The 23,370-nt window shown below is 43.0% G+C and overlaps 1 protein-coding gene across 2 annotated transcripts in view; it reads left to right on the top strand.

Moving 5' to 3' along the window:
• The window catches only part of Nwd2 (NACHT and WD repeat domain containing 2), a 180,044-nt gene that overhangs the window by 149,091 nt on the left and 7,583 nt on the right, over nt 1-23,370 (top strand). For both annotated transcript variants that reach the window (XM_004656109.2, XM_045130253.1), the window contains 3 exons: nt 16,576-16,779; nt 18,666-18,810; nt 22,260-22,849. In XM_004656109.2, the coding sequence (XP_004656166.2) occupies nt 16,576-16,779; nt 18,666-18,810; nt 22,260-22,849 (939 nt within the window). The remainder of the gene's footprint in view (nt 1-16,575; nt 16,780-18,665; nt 18,811-22,259; nt 22,850-23,370) is intronic.

Raw genomic sequence — 23,370 nt, 5'->3', positions numbered from 1 at the left:
CTGGTCCTTGATACCTGGGCTAGTTATGCCTTTGGGTGTGTTTGGAAGTTTCCATTGATAAGACTTGTCAAACTAATCATAGTAAATGATCATATTAGATAATCATAACAAATAAAGTGCCTACACTGCCCTTCCTCATTTCATACAGGAAATCATCCTTCCAGTCCTTCAAAAATAATTAAAACCCCATCCCTCAAAAAAGAAAAAACAAAAACAAGAGCTGAACTGCCACCCTACTGCAGCCATCGACCTCACCATAAAGACCAGCCTCCAGCTCTAGAAAAGTGGGCCAAGAGGAGTTTGATGTCAGAGTGGAGGACTTCCAGAACGGCATATGATGGCAGCAGGAAGGACGACACCTCACCACTTGGCATTTAGAGAACAAAAAAGGATCAGATCAACATATTACACAATAAGATAGTACTGAGTAATTCATTGATAAGTTAAAGGAGCCTGCCTCTGCAGAGCGTCTATGTGCCCTGGCCGTCCTGACTCATTTGCTTGCACAGATATCACGGATCCAAATGGCCTCCCTCACCTTGGCTCTGTTGCAGCCTGTACTTCAGGTCCTGGAAAGGTGAAGGAACTGGCCTAAAGTCACCCAGCAGGACACATGCTCTATTTATTTATTTATTTATTTATCTATCTATTTAAGAGCAACAGACAGAGAGAGAAAGAGGCAGAGAGAGAGAGAGAGAATGGGAGCACCAGGACTTCCAGCCACTATAAATGAACTCCAGACATGTACACTCCCTTGTGCATCTGGCTAATGTGGTTCCTGGGGAGTTGAGCCTCGAACTGGGGTCCCTAGGCTTCACAGGCAAGCGCTTAACCGCTAAACCATCGCTCCAGCCCAGAACTCTTGTGCTTTTAACCACTCAGTACTGTCCTGTTGATAGGAGTTAAATTGCGTCCAAAGTCTTCTATTTAATATTCTAATTAGAATTCAGTGAAAGTGTAAAGACACTCTTAAACATTTTTTTCCACAAAAGATTATTTTAAGGAGTGTTCAAGGTGCCTAAAGAGATAAATCAGGGGCTGGAGAGATGGCTCAGCAGTTAAGGCACTTGCCCGCAAAGCCTAACCACCCAGGGTTCAATTTCCCAGTACCCATGTAAAGCCAGATGCCCAAAGTGGCACATGAATCTGGAGTTCATTTGCAGTGGCTAGAGACGCTGGCACACCCATTCTCTGACTCTCTGTGTTTGCAAATATATAAAATATTTTTTAAATAAGAAAGAGATAAATCAGCTATTTGGAAATCTGCCTACAGCACATCTATTTGTTTGCTTGGTTTTTGCTTACATTAGTTCTTTTTTGTTTCTTTATTAGTTATCTACATACTCAGTGTGTGAACAGCACACGTGGATACCACTGTTAGCCTCCTTCCTGTCCTCCTTCATCCAAAGGGACCCTCTTCATTGGGGATTGTGGGTTGAAAGCACACCTGTTATGGGAGAAAAGAATACAGACTTTAAAATTACAGAGACCTAGCGCTGATTTGAGCTCTATGATGTATCCCCCCCCCCACACCCTCTTTTTTTTTGAGGTAGGGTTTCCCTTTAGCCCAGGCTGACCTGGGGTTCACAGGGTGGCCTCAAACTCACGCCAGTCCTCCTACCTCTGCCTCCCGAGAGCTGAGATGAAAGGCGAGCACCACCACGCCTGGCTTGAGCTGTTTTGTCAGCTGTGGGCTCTTAGGCCAATCGCTTCATCTTTCTGGTCCTCAGAGGGCTCAGGTTGTAGCAGAAGCTATGAGCCACAGCCTTGTTATAAGAATCAAACAAGGGCTGGAGAGATGGCTTAGCGGTTAAACGCTTGCCTGTGAAGCCTAAGGACCCCGGTTCAAAGCTCAATTCTCCAGGACCCACGTTAGCCAGATGCACAAGGGGGCGCACGCATCTGGAGTTCGTTTGCAGCGGAAGGAGGCCCTGGCGCGCCCATTCTCTCTCTCTCTCTCTATCTGCCTCTTTCTCTCTGTCTGTCACTCTCAAATAAATAAATAAATAAATAAATAAAAATATTTTTAAAAAGAATCAAACAAGTCAGTGGTATGCCAGTAGTTCGTATTCCCCTCATGTGGGAAGTCAGTGGTAGCAGATAAATGATTCATTACCTCATAAATAGGCAGATCTCCCTGACCTTGTAAATGTAAAATTTTCAGTTAGAGATGAGACATATACCAAAGGGAACACTTGTAAATTGCACAGATCTTCATGAGCCCAAATGTCCTAAAGGAAACCCATTAATAACCAGTATCTGGTGTCATCACTGAGGCGGTTGAACACAGGGCCAGCTTTTTCTCTGTCCACAGAAGCACAGGCCCCCCTTTCTCCCAGGCCTGGCTGCTCTGGCTCTAGCTAAAAAGAAGAGGCTTCTCTTTGGACTGGGGACTAGCAATGGGCCTAGGCAAGTCAGCTGAATGTGGGACTGTCAACCCAGTGACAGGCCCTGGGGGGGCGGGGGATAGGTTCTTGCACACACAGACTAATTAAAAGAACCTTTACTCGCATGGACTGGCATTGAGGATGAGGAGTGAAAGCCTGCCGTGGATGGCCTACCATGGTGCTGCATAGCCAAGCAGATTCCTGGTCCTCACCAAGCCACACACCACATGTTTTTAACAGGGAGTTAGAAACCAAAGCAGAGCCTAAGGTTTGTCGTTAAAGGTTGATGCCAGGCTGGAGAGGTGGCTTAGCAGTTAAGACACTTAAGGCTTGCAAAGCCTAAGGACCCAGGTTTGAGTCTCCAGGTCCCACATAAGCCAGACACACAAGGTGGCACATACGTCTGGAGTTTGTTTACAGTGGCTAGAGGCCCTAGTACACCCATTCTCTCCCCTCTCCTTCTCTCTCCTTCTCTAATAAATAAGAATATTGTTTTAAAGTTGATGCCATGCCTGCTGGTGGCATGCCCTTAATAACAGCTAGATTAATGATGGAGCAGGAGGCAGGGCATGGTGGCACATGCCTGTAATCCCAGCATTTGGGAGGCAGAGGTAGGAGGATCACTGAGTTTGATGACACCCTGAGACAACCCAGTGAATTCCATGTCAGCCTGGGCTAGAGCAAGACCCTACCTCAAAAAACCAAAAGAAAAAAAAAATGATGGAGCAGGTAGTGAACTTGGAAGAAACTAAGGATTCAATGTGTGGGACCTGGAGTAAAGCTCAGTGATGAATTCTTGCACAAAGTCCTAAGTTTGATTCCAAGAACCACATAAACTGGGAATGGTGACACACACCTGTAATCCCAGCACTTGGGAAGTGGAGGCAGGAAGCCAGAAGTTTAAGGTTAGTCATGGATACATGATACCCTGTCTCAAATATGTGTGCATATGTGTGTTTGTACATACCAAGTGATAGTTGATGGAAATGTGAAATATTCTTAGTATTAAATGTAATATTAAATAATAATAACAACATTAAATATAATAACTGTACTAGTTAAATTTACTAGCAAATGGCCATTGCAAAACAATGTAAAAAGGTGAAGAATATTCCCCATATCTTATGTATACTAATTTTTAAGTAGAAAAGATGTATTGTGTGTTTGTATATATGGAACATCTCAATTGACTGAGGAACAGTATAACAACTTTCTCATAAGTTGCCCCTTGGGAAGAGGGAGGGGAACCAACCTGGATTCTCGGGTCAAAAGTAAACTCAGCTTTATCTATTATGATTTATTTTAAAAATATGTGGTAGGAATTAATAAGTCTGGAAGGAAAAGAAATTACATATAAACAATGTTGGGCTCTTGATAAAAGCATTTCCCACCAAAGTGGAGGCCAGCAACTGTCACCTTACCATGTGTACTGAAAATGAACAATTAGGAAAACAGCAGGTGGTGGAGCCTTATATTCAAGCCAACAGAATCATGACAGATACAGACATTTGTGTAGGGTAGAAAGAAGGGAAGCTGGGGAATGGAGTGCATTTTCCTATTCTGTAAGTGTTCTTAAAAACGTGTTTACTTGGAGCTGGGCGTAGAGGGGCACACCTTTAATCCCAGCACCTGGGAGGCAGAGGTGGTAGGATTGTTGTGAGTTCAAAGCCACCCTGAGAGTACATAGTGAATTCCAGATCAGCCTGAGCTGGAGTGAAACCCTACCTCGAAAAAAAAAAAAAATGTGTTCACTTGGCCTGGAGAAATGGCTTAGTGCTTAAGGCACGTGAAGCCTAAGGGCCTAGGTTCCATTCTGCAGCACCCACACAAACCAGATGCACAAGGCGGTGAACGTGTCTGCAGTTCGTTTGCAATGGCTAAAGATCCTGGCACGCCCATTCTCCCTCTATCTATCTGCCTTTCTCTCTTTCTTTCTAAAATAAAAATTTTTAAAGTGGGCAGGAGAGATGGTTTAGCAGTTAAGGCATTTGCCTGCAAAGCCAAAGGACCCAGGTTTGTTTCTCCAGGACCCACATAAGCTGGATGCACAAGGGAGAGGCATGCATCTGGAGTTCATTTGTAGTGGCTGGTGACCCTGGTGCGCCCATTCTCAATCTCTCTCTCTCCCTCTTTCTCTCTCTCTCAAATATATATAGGTTTTGTGAGGTAAGGTCTCACTCTAGCCCAGGCTGACCTGGAATTCACTATGTAGTCTCAGGCTGGCCTCGAACTCCTACTTCTGTCTCCCAAGTGCTGGGATTAAAGGCGTGTGCCACCACTCCCAGCAAAAAAAAAAAAAAAAAAAAAAAAAAACATATTTTTTAACATATATATATATATATATATATATATATATATATATATATGGTGTGTTTTATGGCTGTAATGGATCACACCTATAATCCCAGAAATTTGAAAGTGGAGGCAGAAAGTGTTCAGGGTCATCCTTGGCCATATAGTAAATTCTGGGCCAGCCAGCCTAACCGATTTGGCAAGTTCTAGGCCAATAAGAGACCCTGTCTCAAATATATATATTTTTATATATATATATATATATATATATATATATATATTTATATATATTTTATATTTATATTTATATATATTTGTTTACTAATATAAAAATAGATCATTTAGAAATATGGCAAAATTTTGAGTCATCATACTGGGTCATGGGAATACTTTAAGCTTACTGGTTAATTTTTCAGAATTAGAAAACTGCTGCATAATTCCTTTCCATGGATTGTGTAAGTTGGTAATTACAACATAGTCTCAATTTTCTTGTTTTTGACATTGGTAGCCAATCAAAACTCTTACAGAGTAAGGCCACATTATAAAGTAAAAATTCTTGAACTTTTCTGCATGCAAATCTATGCAAATAATAGGACAAATTTCTTAAAGTAGAGATGCCTAGCTCCTGCCCAGTTACATGCTCAGTGTGGCTCTGCCCAGTTTTATTGGCGCTCCATCTGTGAGTGTCCCTTTCCTGATGACTGGGAGCTGCTAAGTGTTCTCATTATGGTCTTCTGTGGATTTGGTAAATAGATCTTACCACACTGGTGTCTTCACTTGCCATTTTGTGACTGTGAGCACAGTTAGCCATTACTGTTCTTGCTTCCTGGTGAATATGTTGCCTATAGGAGTGATCTGTTCATGTCATGGGTCCATTCTTCTAGTGCTTTGTAATAGCTCTGCATCAGTGTTTTTGAATATTAGTCTCTCCTCTCTTGCCTTCTCTGATCCTATTCCACTCTTCCTCTACTTCTGTGGGCTGCCCTAAAGGTTGGTGGCCCTGGGTTCTGCTTCCACACTTGCTTGAGCTGTCTAATCTGTATAAGCACCTGCCTTCTCTTTCTCAAATGGAAATTGCAAAATGAGAGGGACCATGACAGTCTTGGTAGCATGACCAACCACACTGGCTTTCCAGAGACTGGAGAGGTTCTTAGGACTTTAGGTCTCACACTAGGGCACTCTATAGCAAATGGTTGGTCACCCTGCAATGAAAGCTATGTGCTCAGTAAATATTTGTTGAATAAATGCTTGCTGACTTCCAAGATTACTCTACTGACCTACATGTTCACAATCCCAATTATACCTTGGGTAGCACCACTTGAACACAAATAAACACTATGGTAGCTTGAATGTGAATATTATATTCCCCATTTTTAATTAGGCTTGCAACTTGAGTCTCCAGAAACCTGATGAAGGAGATGTCAGTGGGGGTGGATCTTAAGTCCAGCACTAAGGTGTGTTCAAAGCAGCTTGAGCTTTGGCTGTTTATATCTATGAGCTGATCAGTGGAATCTCTCTGTTACTGAGCTACGAAAATAAGCCAGCTTGTTCCACGATGATGGAACTTCCCCTGGATTCTATAAGCCTAAAATAAACCCTTTCCTCCCATAAGCTGCTTCTGGCTGGGTGTTTGTCCCAACAACATGAAGCTAACTGAGAAGTAGAGCCACTGATGAGATGAGTCTGACCATGTGGGTTTTGGTCTTTTGAGACTTGTTGTCAGGAGGAATGTGGAAGGATTTGGTACTTTAGATTGGAGAAGGCTTACAGTATTGTCAACAGAACTTGGTTGCCTATTCTGGCGACAGTTTGAAAATGCTAAGTGCAGAGAGAATTGTGGACTGTGGAGTCTTGGCTTATGAACTTTCAAAGGGGAAGGAGAGAATTTTCTTGGAACTGGGATACTGGCATGAAGGCTGACCAAGAATAAATGTAAAGGTAATGAATGGGCTGTTGTGCTTGGTGGAAGGTGGAGAACAGGAAGGTAAGAAAACACATATGGTTCACCATAGGAAAAATTGAAGCAAGGTTATGTCAGAGAAAGTGCAATGTTAAACAGATTACCACAATCAAGGGTGGGCCAACTGCTTTGAATCGGGACAATGGAAAAGATGCCTGAGGTCAAAATCCACCCTTGGGAGGCTCAAATGAGTAAGAATTCAAAATCTTTTTCAAGAAGGTGGCTTACGGGAAGAATTGTAAAGAAGTGACCTGCTCTTCAAGGTCAAGGTTTATTTCCCCCTTCGTTTACAAAATTGACTATTCCATTTTACCTGGTAATGGTTTTGAAAGCATAAGAGATGCAGGAAAGGTTGTCATGAAAAGGCTGCCCGCTGGGGGTTGGAATTCGAATCCACTGGTTATGGATGTTGTGCCTGAGCTGCAGATGCTTGATGTTCACCGCTGGTTATTGTTTGAATTGGTCCAGCCTCTCCTTGTTATGCCTTTTTTTTTTTTTTTTTTGAGAGCCACAGACACAGAGAGAAAGACAGATAGAGGGAGAGAGAGAGAATGGGCGCGCCAGGGCTTCCATTCTCTGCAAACGAACTCCAGACACGTGCGCCCCCTTGTGCATCTGGCTAATGTGGGACCTGGGGAACCGAGCCTCCAACCCGGGTTCTTAGGCTTCACAGGCAAGCGCTTAACCAGTAAGCCATCTCTCCAGCCCTTGTTATGCTTTTTAATAGTGAAAATGCTTACTCTGTGCCATTAAGTGTTGAAAGTAAAAACTTATGTTTTGATCTTACAGAACTCACAGTTAAGAAACAGTCTTAAATTTGATTCTTAAATGGTATAAAAGTTGGCAAAACCTGTGGGGACCTTTAAAGTTGGCCTGAAGGTGATTTGCACTGTGAGCTGATTGTGAGTCTGTGGGGGCCACAACGCAATGTGGCAGTTGGAATGTGAATGTATGTCCCCCACAACCTGAGGTTTTTGTTTTTGTTTTTGTTTTTTTTATTTAGTTACTAGAGACAGAGAGAGAAGGCATGCCAGGGACTCTAGCCACTGTAAATGAACTCAAGACACATGTGCCACTTTGTGCATCTGGCTTACATGGGATCTGGAGAATCAAACCTGGGCCCTTGGGCCTTGCAAGCAAGTGCCTTAACTACTAAGCCATCTCTCCAGCCCTTTTTTAATTAATTAATTAATTAATTTACTTTTGTTTTTTAAGGTAGGGTCTCACTCTAGCTCAGGCTAACCTGGAATTTACTATGTAGTCTCAGGGTGGCCTCAAACTCATGGCAATCCTCCTACCTCTGCCTCCCGAGTGCTGGAATTAAAGGCATGAGCCACCACCACTTCTGGGTTTTTGTGTTTTTTTTAGGTATTTTTAACTAAGCTTGTAACTTAAGTCTCCAGCAACCTTCTGGAAGTGTGTCACTGAGGACAGACCTTAAATGTTCAAAGCAGTTTGAGCTCTGGCTGCTCATGTCTGTTGGCTCTTTGGTGGTGTCTCTCTGCTACTGATCTATGGAAGTGAGCCAGCTTCTTCCACCATGATGGAACTTTCCCTGGATTCTGTAAGCTTGAAACTAACTCTTTGCCCCCATAAACTGCTTCTGGTCAGGTATTTGTCCCAATAATGTGACCCTAACTGCCACAGACACGTCATTTTTACTATCTCCCAAACTCTTGTTTTGTTGTTGTTTGTTTTGTTTTGCTTTTTGAAGAAGGGTTTCACTCTAGCTCAGACTGATCTGGAATTTACTATGTAGTCTCAGGGTGGCCTCAAACTCGTGGCAATCCTCCTACCTCTGCCTCCCAAGTGCTGGGACCAAAGGCATGTGCCATCTCCCAAACTCTTTCCTCACTACCTCACAAAAAACTTCTGTGCCTCATTATATTCACTTCCTCAATGAATTCTTTCTCTAGCATCTTAGAACTTCAGTGATCCTTATATTTAACAGTTCTCAGTGTTGTAAGGTAACTGAATAGGGTCAGGGTTATGATCTGTACTTGATAATTGATTTAAGCTAACTGCAAACTCAGGTGGCTATGTGGTTTCATTACTGAATTTGTTCACCTTGTAGCCACTGCTAGTTCCCAGGTAATTCAGCTTCCTTACAGCTAAAGACCCTTGCAAGAAACAAAACATAGCAGAGTTATTATTGTGATAAGTCATTCAACAGTGAATTGAAGTATATAAATGTAATAACCATAATTAAATCATAAATGTCAATTTCAAGAAAGAAGACAATTGTGTGGTTATAAGAAAGATAAAAAATTATTAGGTCTCAAAGAAATCTAATGGGCATGTCATTTGGTTCTGCTGCACTCAATGAGCTGGTGCATAATTCCATGGTTCTATGATTATAAAATACAACCGATCCTATGTTGACAAATTTCAATGCACTGTGTTTCTCTGTGCCTGCATTAGCCACAACATGCATGAGTGTATTTCTTTGTTTATACTCTGTTTCACAGACTCATCTTTTCATCTCTAAAATCACAGGCTCACTGTATATTAATTGTGAGAAGTGATTTCTTTACCATGGACAGATGATGGTAAACAGCTAATCATTATAACTATCAAATCCATCATGAGTACCTGGATAACTAACTACTTTGAAATAATAAATACTTAAATTCATATGCTGTATGCATTTATTGCCATACATTATTGACAGTTGTCATGATGACTCTTCATTTTCAGCTTGCCTGGAATTGGAACCAAATCATCTGGATGTGTCTGTGGGCATTTTATGTGAGTGATGGGGATTGAGCTCAGTCCCTCCCGCTTGCAAGGGAAGCACTTTATCCACTGAGCTGTGCCCCACACGCCCAAGAGGTTATATCTAGATCATCTTTAATGTGGATATCATTTAGTTCTAATAGATAATATTTTAGTCACTTGTCATTACTTCCCAATTTATTACCACTTTCCCAACACCCCATATTAGTCAAAGTTCTCCTGAGAAACAGCACTGGTGTGTGTGTGGGGGCGTGTATGTATGTGTTATTATAAGGAAATAGCTCATATAATTATGGTAGCTGAGAAGTCCCATCATTTTCCATCTTGTGAATCTGAGGCCTAGAAAAACTAGTGGTGTCATTTGTAATTACAGTTCAAACATGAGGTCCTGAGAACCAAGAGCAGTCCTGGTGTAAGAGGGAGAGAAAGGTGACGTCACATGTCAGTAGTCAGACAGAGGAAACCTCCCCCTCTGCCATTCTATCCAGTTCCTCAAAGGACAGGAAGGTTTGCACTCGGGAGAGAGCAATCTGTTTGTCAGTCCATCCTTCCCTGTGTTTATGTAATCCAGAAAGACCGTCCCTCACACAACCAGGAATATTGTGGAATAATGTTTAGCCAAATATATGAAAACCTTCGAATCCAATGAAACTGATATAAAACTGACTATCCATTTGCTCTTTCTTCTTATGACATATGACACCTTGAAAAGTTGAATTATAATTCTTCCAGTTTTATTAAACTTTAAATCCTCATTAATAACTTAAATGGATATGTAGATTCCTTATGACTTCCGTAACATTCAGAAAATAAAATTGTGTGAATAAAGTGTGGCTGACTCGGGTAAAATTCCATTAGTCCCACTCCACAATAGAGTTGTGAAGAACGTTAGCCATCAGCCACAGAGAAGACACCATGACCACCTTTGTGCCACCACGGGTTAAAAGAATACCAACAGGACTAAAGAGGTTGCTCAGTGGCTGTACGGGAATGCTCTGAAAGCCTGCTGATCAGAGTTTATAGCTCTAACCCCCATGTAAATCCAGACTCAAAGGTGGCACATGTATTAGTAATCTCACACGCCTACAGCCCTGGGAGGCAGAGTCAAGAGAGTTCTGAAGCACTGAGGGCCAGCTAGTCTGACCTTCCCAGCAGAAGTAACAAGAGAGATCCTGTCTCGAACAAGCTGCATAGAAAGGACCAACACCCAACCACACACACACTATGGCATATGTGAGCTCATATACACACATACACACAATCATTGTCATGCACACACATACACATACATACACACAAAAAAGAAACAATAGCAACCCTAAGGTCATTCCTTAGACTCGTGCAGTCCCCAGCCTGTGTAGCCATCCACGGTGGCCGTGTGAAGAGCACTGACCGGAAAAGCCATCATAAGCAAACAGCACTTGGAGGGGACAGAGTAGCTGCGTGACTTGGGGAAGTAGAAAGAAGGAGGCTATTAAATGAAAAGCAAGTGCTGATAAAGCCTCATATACAAGTACTAATAAAGCCTCATATGCAAGTGCTGATAAAGCCTCATATGCAAGTGCTGATAAAGCCTCATACACAAGTGCTGATAAAGCCTCATATACAAGTACTAATAAAGCCTCATATGCAAGTGCTGATAAAGCCTCATACACAAGTGCTGATAAAGCCTCATACACAAGTGCTGATAAAGCCTCATATACAAGTACTAATAAAGCCTCATACACAAGTGCTGATAAAGCCTCATATACAAGCGCTAATAAAGCCTCAATTACACGTGCTGCTACTTCTGGTTTTCTTAGAGAAGTGGTCTTGGGCAAGGCAATCTCTCTTCAGCAGCTCTCTTATACATGAAGTCATGTATAAGAAAAAATCATATGTACGGTGGGGGGAAAGAAAAGCTTCTAGAGAGTGATAAAGTGCCCCACATGTGGCCATCGGGCTGGGGACTAGGGCATTTGCACAGTGCATGTTTCAGCTTCCTACCACTGTGGAGGTGGGGTGGGCTGGAGACCTCTCTTCTCCCTTACAACTGCTCCCTGAGCAATGACCCCTCAACAACAACCCAGGGGACACCTGGCCACATCCCTGCAAAGAACAATAGCCATAACCTCCCAAGGACTCTGTCACACACTCTGCTCACCAGACCCTTCAGGGATACCTTCATCCCTCTGGTTTTTGCTTCAGTCAAACCTGCTTCCACCAGACCTGACCCAGACCTGGAAATGCTCAAACCCAGGCAACATAACTGCACACACTGAGCGAGAGAGGGCAGTGGAGAACCAAGTGTGGCCTGGTGGGAAAGGTAAAACAATGTCAGGAAAGAAAACAGTGTCCCTGTGCCTGTGAAAGTAGAAGCTTAGATGTGTCCCTATCAGCACATAAAGAGGAAGGAGAGACAGAAAAGGAAAGTCTTTCCATGGTACTTCCTACTTACATAGAGCTGAAGAGCTCAGAGAGCATTTCTTTCTCTTTTTGAATGGTGGTGTAATTCACCTAACCAAAATGAACCATGTTAACACAAACAGTTCCAAAGCATCTGATACTTGTTGGACAACCACCACCTCCAGAGCATCAAGACCTTTCCTGCACTAGCATTGTGCATGCCAAAGCTAGAGCTTATCTTCAGTATTTAATAATGAGCCAACATAAATAATTTTCCATATTTGATAAGGTGAGTGGGAGAGGTGATTGTGGATTTATACAAACAGACAAACCCCCAACTTCATGTCCCTATATATGTTTTGGGGGAGTTCTTAAGTCAGTGAAAAGCTGAAAATTATTCTGAGGGCTGGAGAGATTGCTTAATGGTTAAAGGTGCTTGCCTGTGAAGCCTAAGAACCCAGGTTTGATTCCCCATTACCCACATAAGCCAGATGCACACAAGATGGGGCAGGCATCTGTGATTCCTTTGCAGTGGCTGGAGGCTCTGGCACCCCCATTCTCCCCACACCCCCTCAAATAAATTAATTAATGAAGATTATTCTGACCCTATGAATTTCTTTGTCCAGGGTTCCAGGAAGATGTAGCTATAAAAAACTGACCTCAGTACAAAATTGCATGTAGTCCTTCAGCTTCCCAACAAAACTTTATCCTGTAAGTTGGTAAGGCTTGTTAAAATATTTAAAAAGCAAACATCTTGCGCTTTGTGGTCAAAGGGATGTAGAAGATCTGCTTTCTCTTCAGCGGTGGAGGGAGACAATCATCAGAAGGCTGCTTTCTAGCTCATAGTCCTGTGCCACCCTACGGTCATTTGAGTATGCACTCCGAGCCCACGAATAGGCTCCTAGGTCTCCTCTTGCCGTCCAGAGACTTTCTTCAAGCCTCATGAACACTCTGCCTTCTCCACCCTGCTCTGACCTACTGACCACATGAGCAGGACTTTGCAGCTAGGTTAATGTTGCAGTGAGGTTCGCATTTCTGGCAAAAATCATCTGTGGGAAGAAAAAAAAAAGTTTATTTTGGCTTACAGACTCAAGGGGAAGCTCCATGATGGCAGGGGAAAACGATGGCATGAGCAGAGGGTGGACATCACCTCCTGGCCAACATCAGATGGACAACAGCAACAGGAGAGTGTGCCAAACACTGGCAAGGGGAAACTGGCTATAACACACATAAGCCTGCCCCCAACAATACACTTTCTCCAGGAGGTGTTAATTCCCAAATCTCCATCAGCTGGGAACCTAGCATTCAGAACACCTAAGTTTATAGGAATGCCTGAATCAAACCACTACAGACTGACAGTTTCATTTCTTTTCAATGTATATGAGTGTATATGTGTGTTATTTTACTCACACATGTGTATGCACGTGGAGACTTGATGATAACAGGTGTTATGCCTCATTTTGTGTGAGACAGGCTCTCTCACTGACCTGGAACTCACCAATTAAGGCAGACTGGCCAGTGAGCCTTAGGGACCAGCTTGTCTCCTCCACAGTTCTGAGAATACAAATATGCACCCCCACACCCAGCTTCTTTGGTTAACTTTAAATCTTTATTATTATTATTAACAACATATTTCATATGGATACATCATATGTTGGTACCCTCTTTTCCCTCATCCTTGCCCCCATTCCACTGGGGACCTTCTTCAGTGGGGTTGCAAGTATTCCCTGTGGAGTTGTAGGTTATGCGTTATGGGAGCAGCAATCAGTTATTTTTTTTTCCAGCTTCTTTAAATAGGTTCTGGGGATTGAACTCAAGTCCTCCTGCTTGCAAGGCAAGCGCTTTGCTGACTGATCTGCCTCCCCAGCTTCAGACTGACATCTTCTAAATTGATTCTCAAGCCCTGGTAGATAATTGTGTTTACAAACAAAACCACAAAGAACCCCAAAATGTCTTCCTTAGAAATGTGCTAGCAAATTTCTCTTGTGCTGTTTCTCAAACTGCAAGATGGAAGACGACGGCAGAATCTTGTCTCAGATCCTGAAAAACAACTGACTCATGATTTATGGGTGTACCACCTAGGAAAGGATCAATAGAAGAGAAGGACAAGGAAAGAACAATCCAATAAGGAACATTAGACCTAAACAGCTCATTATTACTTTTCTACGGTTCTATACTACCACTTTATACGTAGTAGGCACTCAATCTATATTTGTTTTTCAAATTGAATATAAAGAATTTGTTTTTCTTTTAGTAATCTTTACTCTATGGAACCATTAGCCTTACCATATTGATCAAATAATTACAGTATTTGGTGCCAGGTGCCCCACTCAAAGAAATAATTGTTTTTAAATAGATTTCGATTTTTGAAATGCTCTGCTATATTCCCAGCCTTGCCCCTTATGGACCTGCCAAACATCATTTGTTAATATGGGGAGTGAACTTAAGCACTGCTTCTCAAACGCGAGATTCATTGGAAACTCATTGTAAAGCGCAAGTTCTGAACTAACTCTTCCAAGACATCTGCGCCCACTCCAAGGCACATATTACCTACCTTAGATGTTTCTCTCCCTCTCTTGATGTTGATCCTTAAATCTATATTAAGAACTTTTTTTAGAATTAACGCTAGCTTTGCTTCAAAACAGTAAATAAAATGCAAGTTCCTGGACTTCTTCTCATTTCCCTGCAGTTGTCTTTAGGTCTGGGACCGAGGAACGTCCACTTAACAAGCATCCAGAGTGCCCTCAAGGCAGGAGCTCCATGGGACATACTTTAGGAATGGGTCTGTAGATTCAGCCTCACCTAGTCTCAGGTATAAATGTTACTTGGAGCAAAAAGAAGATGAAGAACTTAAGTAGCCATGGAGTGTAATAATGATAGTCCTACACTGGCCAAGATCTCATTTCAGCAGTCACTATTTTCTCTGCCCCCCGCCCCCCACCAAATGGCTAGTTGGCCTATCACAGTGTCTGAGTGTGTGGTATTCCTGTGACATTCCTGCTGGATGGAGCGGTGTCAACTATCAATTCCATCTTTAGTGTTCTGCTGGCCCACTTGCTGGGGACCAAACTCCACCTTGTGTTTGGTTTTCTCTGGTGTCGCTACTGCTTAGACATCCTGTTAGTCTATTCCTTACCTGTGTGAAATTTCTGGATGGCTCAACCAAGCATGAAAACCTCACTCCTCTTGACAGACAGCCCTGACTATAGTACGGAGCATGCTTATCTAGAACTACCCATGGGGAATAAGATCCTCTCAAGTGGATTTCTGTCTATGAGAAGAAACACCTGATGGTTCAGCAAAGGAGATTTTTAGAAGGATTGTTAGAAGGTGAGAATCAGGGCTGGGGTGACAGCTCAATTGGATGATGCTTGACTTGCAAGTGTGATGACCTGGTTTGATCCCCAGAGCACATTTTTTTTTTTAATTTATTTGAGAGCGACAGACACAGAGAGAAAGACAGATAGAGGGAGAGAGAGAGAATGGGCGCGCCAGGGCTTCCAGCCTCTGCAAACGAACTCCAGACGCGTGCGCCCCCTTGTGCATCTGGCTAACGTGGGACCTGGGGAACCGAGCCTCGAACCGGGGTCCTTAGGCTTCATAGGCAAGCGCTTAACCGCTAAGCCATCTCTCCAGCCCCCCAGAGCACATTTTAAAAAAAGAAAGTCAGGTGCGCTGCTACATGCTCAGAATCCTAGCACTATGAGACACAGGCCAGCAGATCCCCAGGTCCTGCTGACCAGCTAGTGCAGCCTACGTGGTGAGTTCCAGCATTGTGCAAAACCCTCCCTCAGAAAAAAATGAGTAAATGTCCCCCTTTCCTAGAGATTTTTAGGAGGTCATATCCTCTTTCCTGCTCAAACAAACAGGTTCAGCATGGAGTTCTTATGCACATTCTCAGGTATTTTCTAAGAACAAATTCCCATAAGAAAAAGATCCCACTTCACTAACAGTGTTAAGCTCTGTAAGGCATTGAAGACATACTGCTAGACCACTCTACAGGGAAATGCTGGATCACTTTACAGTCCACTTAGCGCTGCATATTTATTTTCTTATGTCTTCACGTAGCACGAAGCTCATGTTGGTTGATTGGATGGTTGGTTGGCTGGAATTGTTGCCAGTGTCAGAGGAAGAAGTGCAGTCATGTTCACATGCGAGTTTTCCTCAGTAGCCAGTGGGGTTAGCAGCAGCATTGCTCCCAACCGTGTCACCCTCGTCCCTCACAGCCAGGTGGACCTGGAGCTTAGACTCAAACTGTCGCTCCTATCTGAAACTTCACATGCTTGGAGTTTTATTAGGTCTAGCACTTGTCCTTGTCAAATTTCAAATTTCAGAATAGAACAGGTTTGGTTTTGTTATGCAAACTTTAAGAATGTAGATTTTGAGCAGGGCGTGGTGGCGCATGCCTTTCATCCCAGCACTCGGGAGGCAGAGGTAGGAGGATCACCGTGAGTTTGAGACCACCCTGAGACTCCATAGTGAATTACAGTTCAGCCTGGACTAGAGTGAGACCCTACCTTGAGGAAAAAAAAAAAAAGAGTGTAGATTTTGATATAAAAATTCTGAATTTTCCACTTGTCCACTATATCTAACATCTCAGGGTTTTTTTTTTCAATACCTCATTATAATGTTAGCTCATCTAATTTTGCTTATGGAATCAAGTGTCCACTGTGATGGTAAGAAAATCCAAAACTAGCAATACGTCTTGCTGTCCGTTTGTTAATGAGTGGTTATTGCCTGGCCCCATGCTGGGAAGAGGAAGCGAAGTTTGCTGGTGGGTGATGCGCTAAACCGAGCTGTCTTGTTCATGCACAGGGGCTGTTAGGTGAAAAATATGGGAACATTCGGATCCCCGGGGAAGTGGAAGCCTCGGAGTTCGAGATGATTTTGGACGCCGCCGTGGAGGCCGAGCTGGAGACGAAGTTACTGGAAGAGTGGTACTGCCGAGACGAGAACGCGGTGCCGGCGGCCTATTACCTGAGACCCAGACCCGAGGTGCTGAGGACCAGCCGAGCGGCGGTATGCTACCCTCCCCGCCCCTCGCCCGGCTGCACCCCCCAGCCCGGGCTCCCCATCGAAAGAGAAGAAAAGGCACCGTAGACAGAAAACCTACCCTGCCCTAGGCCCTCGGCTTCCTTTTAGCAACTACAAACGCACTCACGACGAAAATGGAAATCAAAGCCCTCGCCCCTGTTAGGATAGCTGGCCATCTAGAAGTCTGAAGGCAAACGTCAGTGAAGTGGTGGGCAAAAGAAAACTCAGGTGCCTTGTTGGGGGAGAGCTGGTGTGGAAAGGAGTAGAGACAAATGCGGAACAGAGGCACTTCTGGATATATATATGTATGTATGTATGTATGTATGTGTATATGTATATGTGTATGTGTATGTGTATGTGTATGTGTATGTGTATGTGTATGTGTATGTGTATGTATATATCCACAGGGAAATGAAGCCACTGTCTTAAAAAGATATGTGCACTTCACGGTCCACTGAAGCAGCATTCACAATGGCCAAAACACAGAGATAACTTCAGTGCCCATCACACACGCAGGCACACACATGGTTCAACTTTCAAAAGAAGGAAATCTAGCATTTTCCGCCACCCAGATGATCTGGGAAGTGCCTTGTTAAGTAAAATCAACCTGACATAGGAAGCCGAGTACCCTACAGCATCATTTTGGTGTGGAATCTAAAGAGATAGAACTTGGGGTGACTACTGGGGGCTGGAGTCTGGGGAATGGAGGTCAAATGGTGCTGACGATCATGGAATGAATTCGTTCTAAAGACCTACTGTAAAGCACAGCGTGGTTAAGAAAAACGTACTAAACACTTGAAATTTGCTGAGCGTATTCTCACCATAGTGTTCTCACCATAAAAAGTTAACTATGAAACATGGCGGATGTGTTAGCTTAATTGTGGTGCTAATTTCACAACGTATATACATAGTAAAGGAGCATGCCACCTACCTCAAAATTTTACTTTAAACCAAAAGCTAACTCCTAAGCTAAGGGATTCTCAAATGTTTAATTTGTCTTGCATTCTAGCACCGCTGATTTTGCTTCTGGGGTGTCTTTTGGGAAATTCCACTAATAAAATTGTACTAGTGATAAACTCAGAGTTTATCCAAAAATATTCTGATTGTGTCTGTTTTTTTAATTTTCCTTTTCCATGCATGTGTCTGTGTGTATGCATGCATGTGGCAGTCAGAGGGCAACCTCAGGTGCCATCCTCAGGAACACTGGCTGCCCAGTCAGCCCCAAGGACCCTCCTTAGTGCTGGGGTTTCAGGTGTACCATTCCTGTCATTTTTATGTGGATGCCAGTCCTCAAACTCAGTTCCTCAGCCTTGCCCACCAAGCACTTTACCAAGTTAGCTCTCTCCCCAGCCCTGAGTTAGTTCATTTTTCTAAATTGTGTCTACTTATTTATTCTGAGTTGTATACCTCATACTTAGATCTGTGAGTTCATTACCCACAAAATTCTCAAAACTTCAGGCATCATCTAATCAAATAACTGTGAGTACAGGTGAACAGCGCCCACCACTGCAAATGAACTGCACGCGCATGTTCCACATAGTGGACCTGGCTCTACGTGGGTACTGGAGAACTGAACCTGGGTATTCAGGCTTTGAAAGCAGGTGCCTTTAACCACTAAGCCATCTCTCCAGCCCTGTAATTGGTTTAATTTGTTCCATTGCCATCTGTTTCTACAATTCTCTAGGAAAATGGGAAGCATTTATAAAACCTCACAGGCTACTTATGCACAAGTTATTTCTGAATGAATGAATGTATAAATAAGACTATATGAGTGTTGGCGCCTAGCAGTCTTTAAACAATGGGACTTCTCTTAAATACTGGTTTCTCTTTCACAATTTTAAGACTAACTTCCCACTTTTACCTTTCCCTAGATGCAACCCCCTGCCAACACTGAAAATGAGAAGCCGTGGCAAGAGATATCAGATGAAATCAAAACAATATTTAAGGCTGCTGTCAAACTGTTATATGAAAAGGGAAAAATGAAACACAGTCAAGCTAAGAGATACCTGTTCTCAGGTACTTTTCATGTGTCCTCCGTAAACTAAGGAATAAATAAATAAGAGATGCATTCTCTGCTTCCCTTTCAGGGGTCAATAAACTGAATCTCATTTACGGCCTTGCAAATTTAATTTTTCTAAATGTTTCCATGTCCTGGAGGGGCAAGAGCTCCTTAACTCATGGAAAGTCCTTTGCTTAACTCAAGGGCTTCCCTAGCAAATGTGATCTTACAGAAGTTCAGAGACGGCTGGATACACAAATGCCTGTCGCTGATTCTCTGCGGAGTTCAGTCCTTCACTGGGTCACGTGGCAAATGTGTGTGGGGATCTACTGTCCAACTTTTGTTTAAATTTTTTGTTGTTGTTCATTTTTTATTTATTTATTTGAGAGCGACAGACAGAGAGAGAAAGACAGATAGAGGGAGAGAGAGAGAATGGGCGCGCCAGGGCTTCCAGCCTCTGCAAACGAACTCCAGACGCGTGCACCCCCTTGTGCATCTGGCTAACGTGGGACCTGGGGAACCGAGCCTCGAACCAGGGTCCTTAGGCTTCACAGGCAAGTGCTTAACCGCTAAGCCATCTCTCCAGCCCGACTGTCCAACTTTAAGCAAAGAATGATAAAAGTGAGTTAAGGCAAGGCCTCTCTTCTCCTGGAACCTATTTTCCAGCAAGGGAAATATGATATTAAGCTAATGAGCAGGATCTTTTCAGAAATAGGTAATTTGAATAAAACACAGTTATAGGATAATAGCGACTGATGAAGGATGCTTGGGATCCAGGTGCCAAATGGATGAGCTAAGGAGATGATCTTTGAGCTTGATGTTGGGAGGAATCATCTGAAAGAGGCATGGTCATCTAAGGAGGAAAATACCAGGCAGGAAGACCAACAGGTTCTAGATCCCTCAGATGGGCTGTTCAGCCAATTCCCTGAGCAGAAAGAAAGTCAGGTTCAGAGAGGAGCAGAAGAGGGGGTGACAGTGTGTACAGGCCTTCTGAAGCTTTAAGCGCCATTCAGGGTGCAATGGAAAGTTACAGAATGAGAGTGGTAAGCTCTAACTTAACATTAAAGCAGCGCCCAGAGACTCACTTGTCTGTCGTTCTCATGCAAAGAGAGGAATCTCCATTATCAGAAGCTAGTTCCTTAACTAAGATGTCTGTTAAAACACTTTTTAAAATGTACTGATTCTCATGGCCCAGTTTACTGTACATGTGTACAGCAGCCATGAACATATATGTTGACTGAGCACCTATGATTATGAACATATGTGTTTCTCTAGAACCAAAATTTTTGATCAATTGCTATCATTACAGAAAACTTATTATCACAAGAATGCCAGTAAAAGTCATCACTGAGGAAAAAAATTACCCTTAGTCACACAATATGTATGTGTCTATATTCCAGGCTTTGCTTGACATTGGAGTTAGGGCCACACATTAGATTTCTTTATTCTGGTCAGCCCAGTTATGCCCCATGTATTCGGAGCCCTCTTCTCGTCATGATTCAATCAACTTCCAGCGGAGAGGGAAGTTTTCTCTGACCTCCCTAGCTGGGTGAGAGCCCTGACTGCTTGTTCTCATCACACCGTGTCCTTCCCCGTCTTAGGATTAAAATCTATCACAACACATTTATTTATGGGAATCTAAGATGACTATCTGCCTCCCCACTTGTCAGTCAACTCCACCACCTCGTAAGTCCATTGAGGTGGCTGTAACAGCATACCATACGCTGAGTAGCTCACAAACAATAGAAATTTGTTTCTTACATTTATGGAATTAGGGAATTCCAAGAGCACGGCACCTGCAGATTTGATGAGCAGTGATGCCACCTCACTTGGCACGGGGAGCAGAGGCGTATTCGGAAGCCTCTTTTTGGCAGCGTTACTCCTGCTCATGAAATATACACCCTCCTGACAGCCACCTTCAAGGCCCCACTTCCAACTAGTATCCATAGTTAGGTCACAGCACACAAAGTTCTGCTAGGCAACTAACAGCATGTCTAGTGTACAGAAATGGCTTTGAGAAAAGATCAGTTGGATGAAATAAAGGGGTAAGGAAGGGAGGAAGGAAGCTGGGAAGAGAGGAGGGAGGAGAAGCAGACAGTTATAAAAGACTACTTGCCTTAACATCCCCAATGGTGTGATCATCTTACTTTATCCCCTAAACAATGATGTTTTTAATAAGATGGATCCAAGTTGAAATGTTCTAATGCAACCTCAAATGTACAATTGTCTATAGTTGGGTATAATGTACAGTCATTTGTATATAAGCTTGTGTATTATAAGCCATATATGCTTCAATTTTGAAGAAATAAAATTTCATACTCATTTTCTATACCTTTTCTGATAGATGTGGTGGGATTTAGCAGTGACTTGTATCTTTGAGATTGATCAGTACTCAGAACACAGTTACATTTTTTTTTTTTGGTTTATTTTTATTTATTTGAGAGAGACAGAGAAAGAGGCAGGGGGGGGGGGGGGAGAATGGGCGCGCCAGGGCTTCTAGCCACTGCAGACGAATTCCAGATGCGTGCACTCCCTTGTGCATCTGGCTAACGTGGGTCCTGGGGAATCGAGCCTTGAACCGGGATCCTTAGGCTTCACAGGCAAGTGCTTAACCACTAAGCCATCTCTCCAGCCCCACAGTTACATTTTTTAAATGTGGTTTTATATTTGTATTTGGACATACCTGCTACCTAGAGTACAATAAACCTCAAACAAATTGGTGCTGGCTTCAGTAGCTGTAGGCTTCTCTGTCTTTTCTGGCCCCATTTGCTCTTTCTCTAATCTTAGAAAGGCTAAAGACTGAAAGGGTTAGAAAGATGGCTTAGCAATTAAAGGCACTAGCTTGTAAAGCCTACCAGCCTGGGTTCAGTTCCCCAGTACCCATACAAAGCCTGATGCACAAGACAGTGCATGTATCTGGAGTTTGTTTTCAGTGGCAAGAGGCCCTGGCAAGTCTGTATTCTTCCTTTCTCTCTCTCTCTCTCTCATACATGTATAAAATTTTAAAACTTAATACTGTGAGGGAAACTAGACAAGTTAAAAGCCTCAACTATGAACTTGTTACACTTGCTTTCTTATGTTGATATTCAACTTCTCCTTCCCACTGGGAGGAAATGAAATCATTTTATTAAAAATCTATTCTTGCCAGGTAGTGGTAGCACATGCCTTTAATCCCAGCACTCAAGAGTTCGAGGCCAGCCTCCTGAGACTACATAGTGAATCCCAGGTCAGCCTGGGCTAGAACCAGACCCCACCTCAAAAAAAAAAATTTAAAAAAAACCTTATTCTGGGATTTCAGCTGCTTTGAAATGACAACTACAAAATTAAGAAATTATTCTATAGGCTATTCCACCCCAAACTATAAACAAAATAGCCCACCAGAAGTGGCTGAGAGGTACATATTGGGACTATGGGTGCTTTGCTTCTGTGTGGTGGGCAATCAACCCATTGTATTGTTTTCTTCCAGCCATCGAGGATGAGTTTGACTTTGCACTAGGCAAGCAAACCCCAGCATTCCTGAAGAAGTGTGTGTGCTACATTAGGAAGATCGCTAACATTGAGCGCTTTGTGAAAATCCCAGAGATGGGAAAATACATGGATATAACTGGGACAGAACCAAGGATCATCCGTGACCCCGAAGCTCAAGAGAAGCTGATAAAACTCAGGGATGAATTCATTCCTACTATCGTTGCATCGTCCAACTTGAGGGTGTACACCTCTGTTACTCATTGTGACATGAAACTGGGCTACTCCCAAGAAATAGAAAATCATTACATAGAGGGACTTGGTAAGCAATTTTATGAGGACATGATTGATATAATTCAGGCGACAGTACAACAGAATTTTGACACGGAAACTGATACGCTGTATGATGAAATCCTCCAGCATTCGTCATTATGTAAAACGTATGCCTCCTTCTACGAGTACAAATGTGAATCTCTGAACATCCTGCACAAATACATCCTTCCAAGCAAAACTGGACACATCAACCCTCTTATTGTATATGGTGGGCCATGCACAGGGAAGACCCTTCTGCTAGCAGAAGTTGCAAAGAAGGTAAAATCTATCCTTTCCCATATATATGCATAAAACTATTCTCTTGGAGGGATGGGATTAAGTGAATTCATATTCATTTTCTGAATGGTAATTACTCATTTTGGAATGGATACATCAGTATTTTTTTTTCTGCTGGGATGACAGAAATACCAAGAGAACAAACCTGGTGGAGCACAACGAGAAAGCCACTTGATTTTGTCTCTTACTGTTTAAACTCATCCATCCAATTGAGATGAAAATGAGGATTGCCCCCCCCCCCCAAAAAAAGTGCTTCTTTCCCTCTCGGATAAAAACTAGGCTTCTAGGGCTAGAGAGATGGCTTAGCAGTTAAGCGTTTGCTTGTGAAGCCTAAGGACCCTGGTTCGAGGCTCAATTCCCCAGGACCAGATACCCAGGGTGGCAAGTGCATCTGGAGTTCATTTGCAGTGGCTGGAGGCCCTGACACACCCATTCTCTCTCCTCTCTCTCTCCCTCTCTCTCGCTCTCACTCTCGCTCTCAAGTAAACAAATAAATAAATAAT

This window comes from Jaculus jaculus, chromosome 11, assembly GCF_020740685.1.
Source record: "Jaculus jaculus isolate mJacJac1 chromosome 11, mJacJac1.mat.Y.cur, whole genome shotgun sequence".
NCBI lineage: Eukaryota > Metazoa > Chordata > Mammalia > Rodentia > Dipodidae > Jaculus > Jaculus jaculus.
The sequence above is the reverse complement of the archived record's forward strand: the minus strand, read 5'-3'. Positions and strand labels throughout refer to the sequence as shown.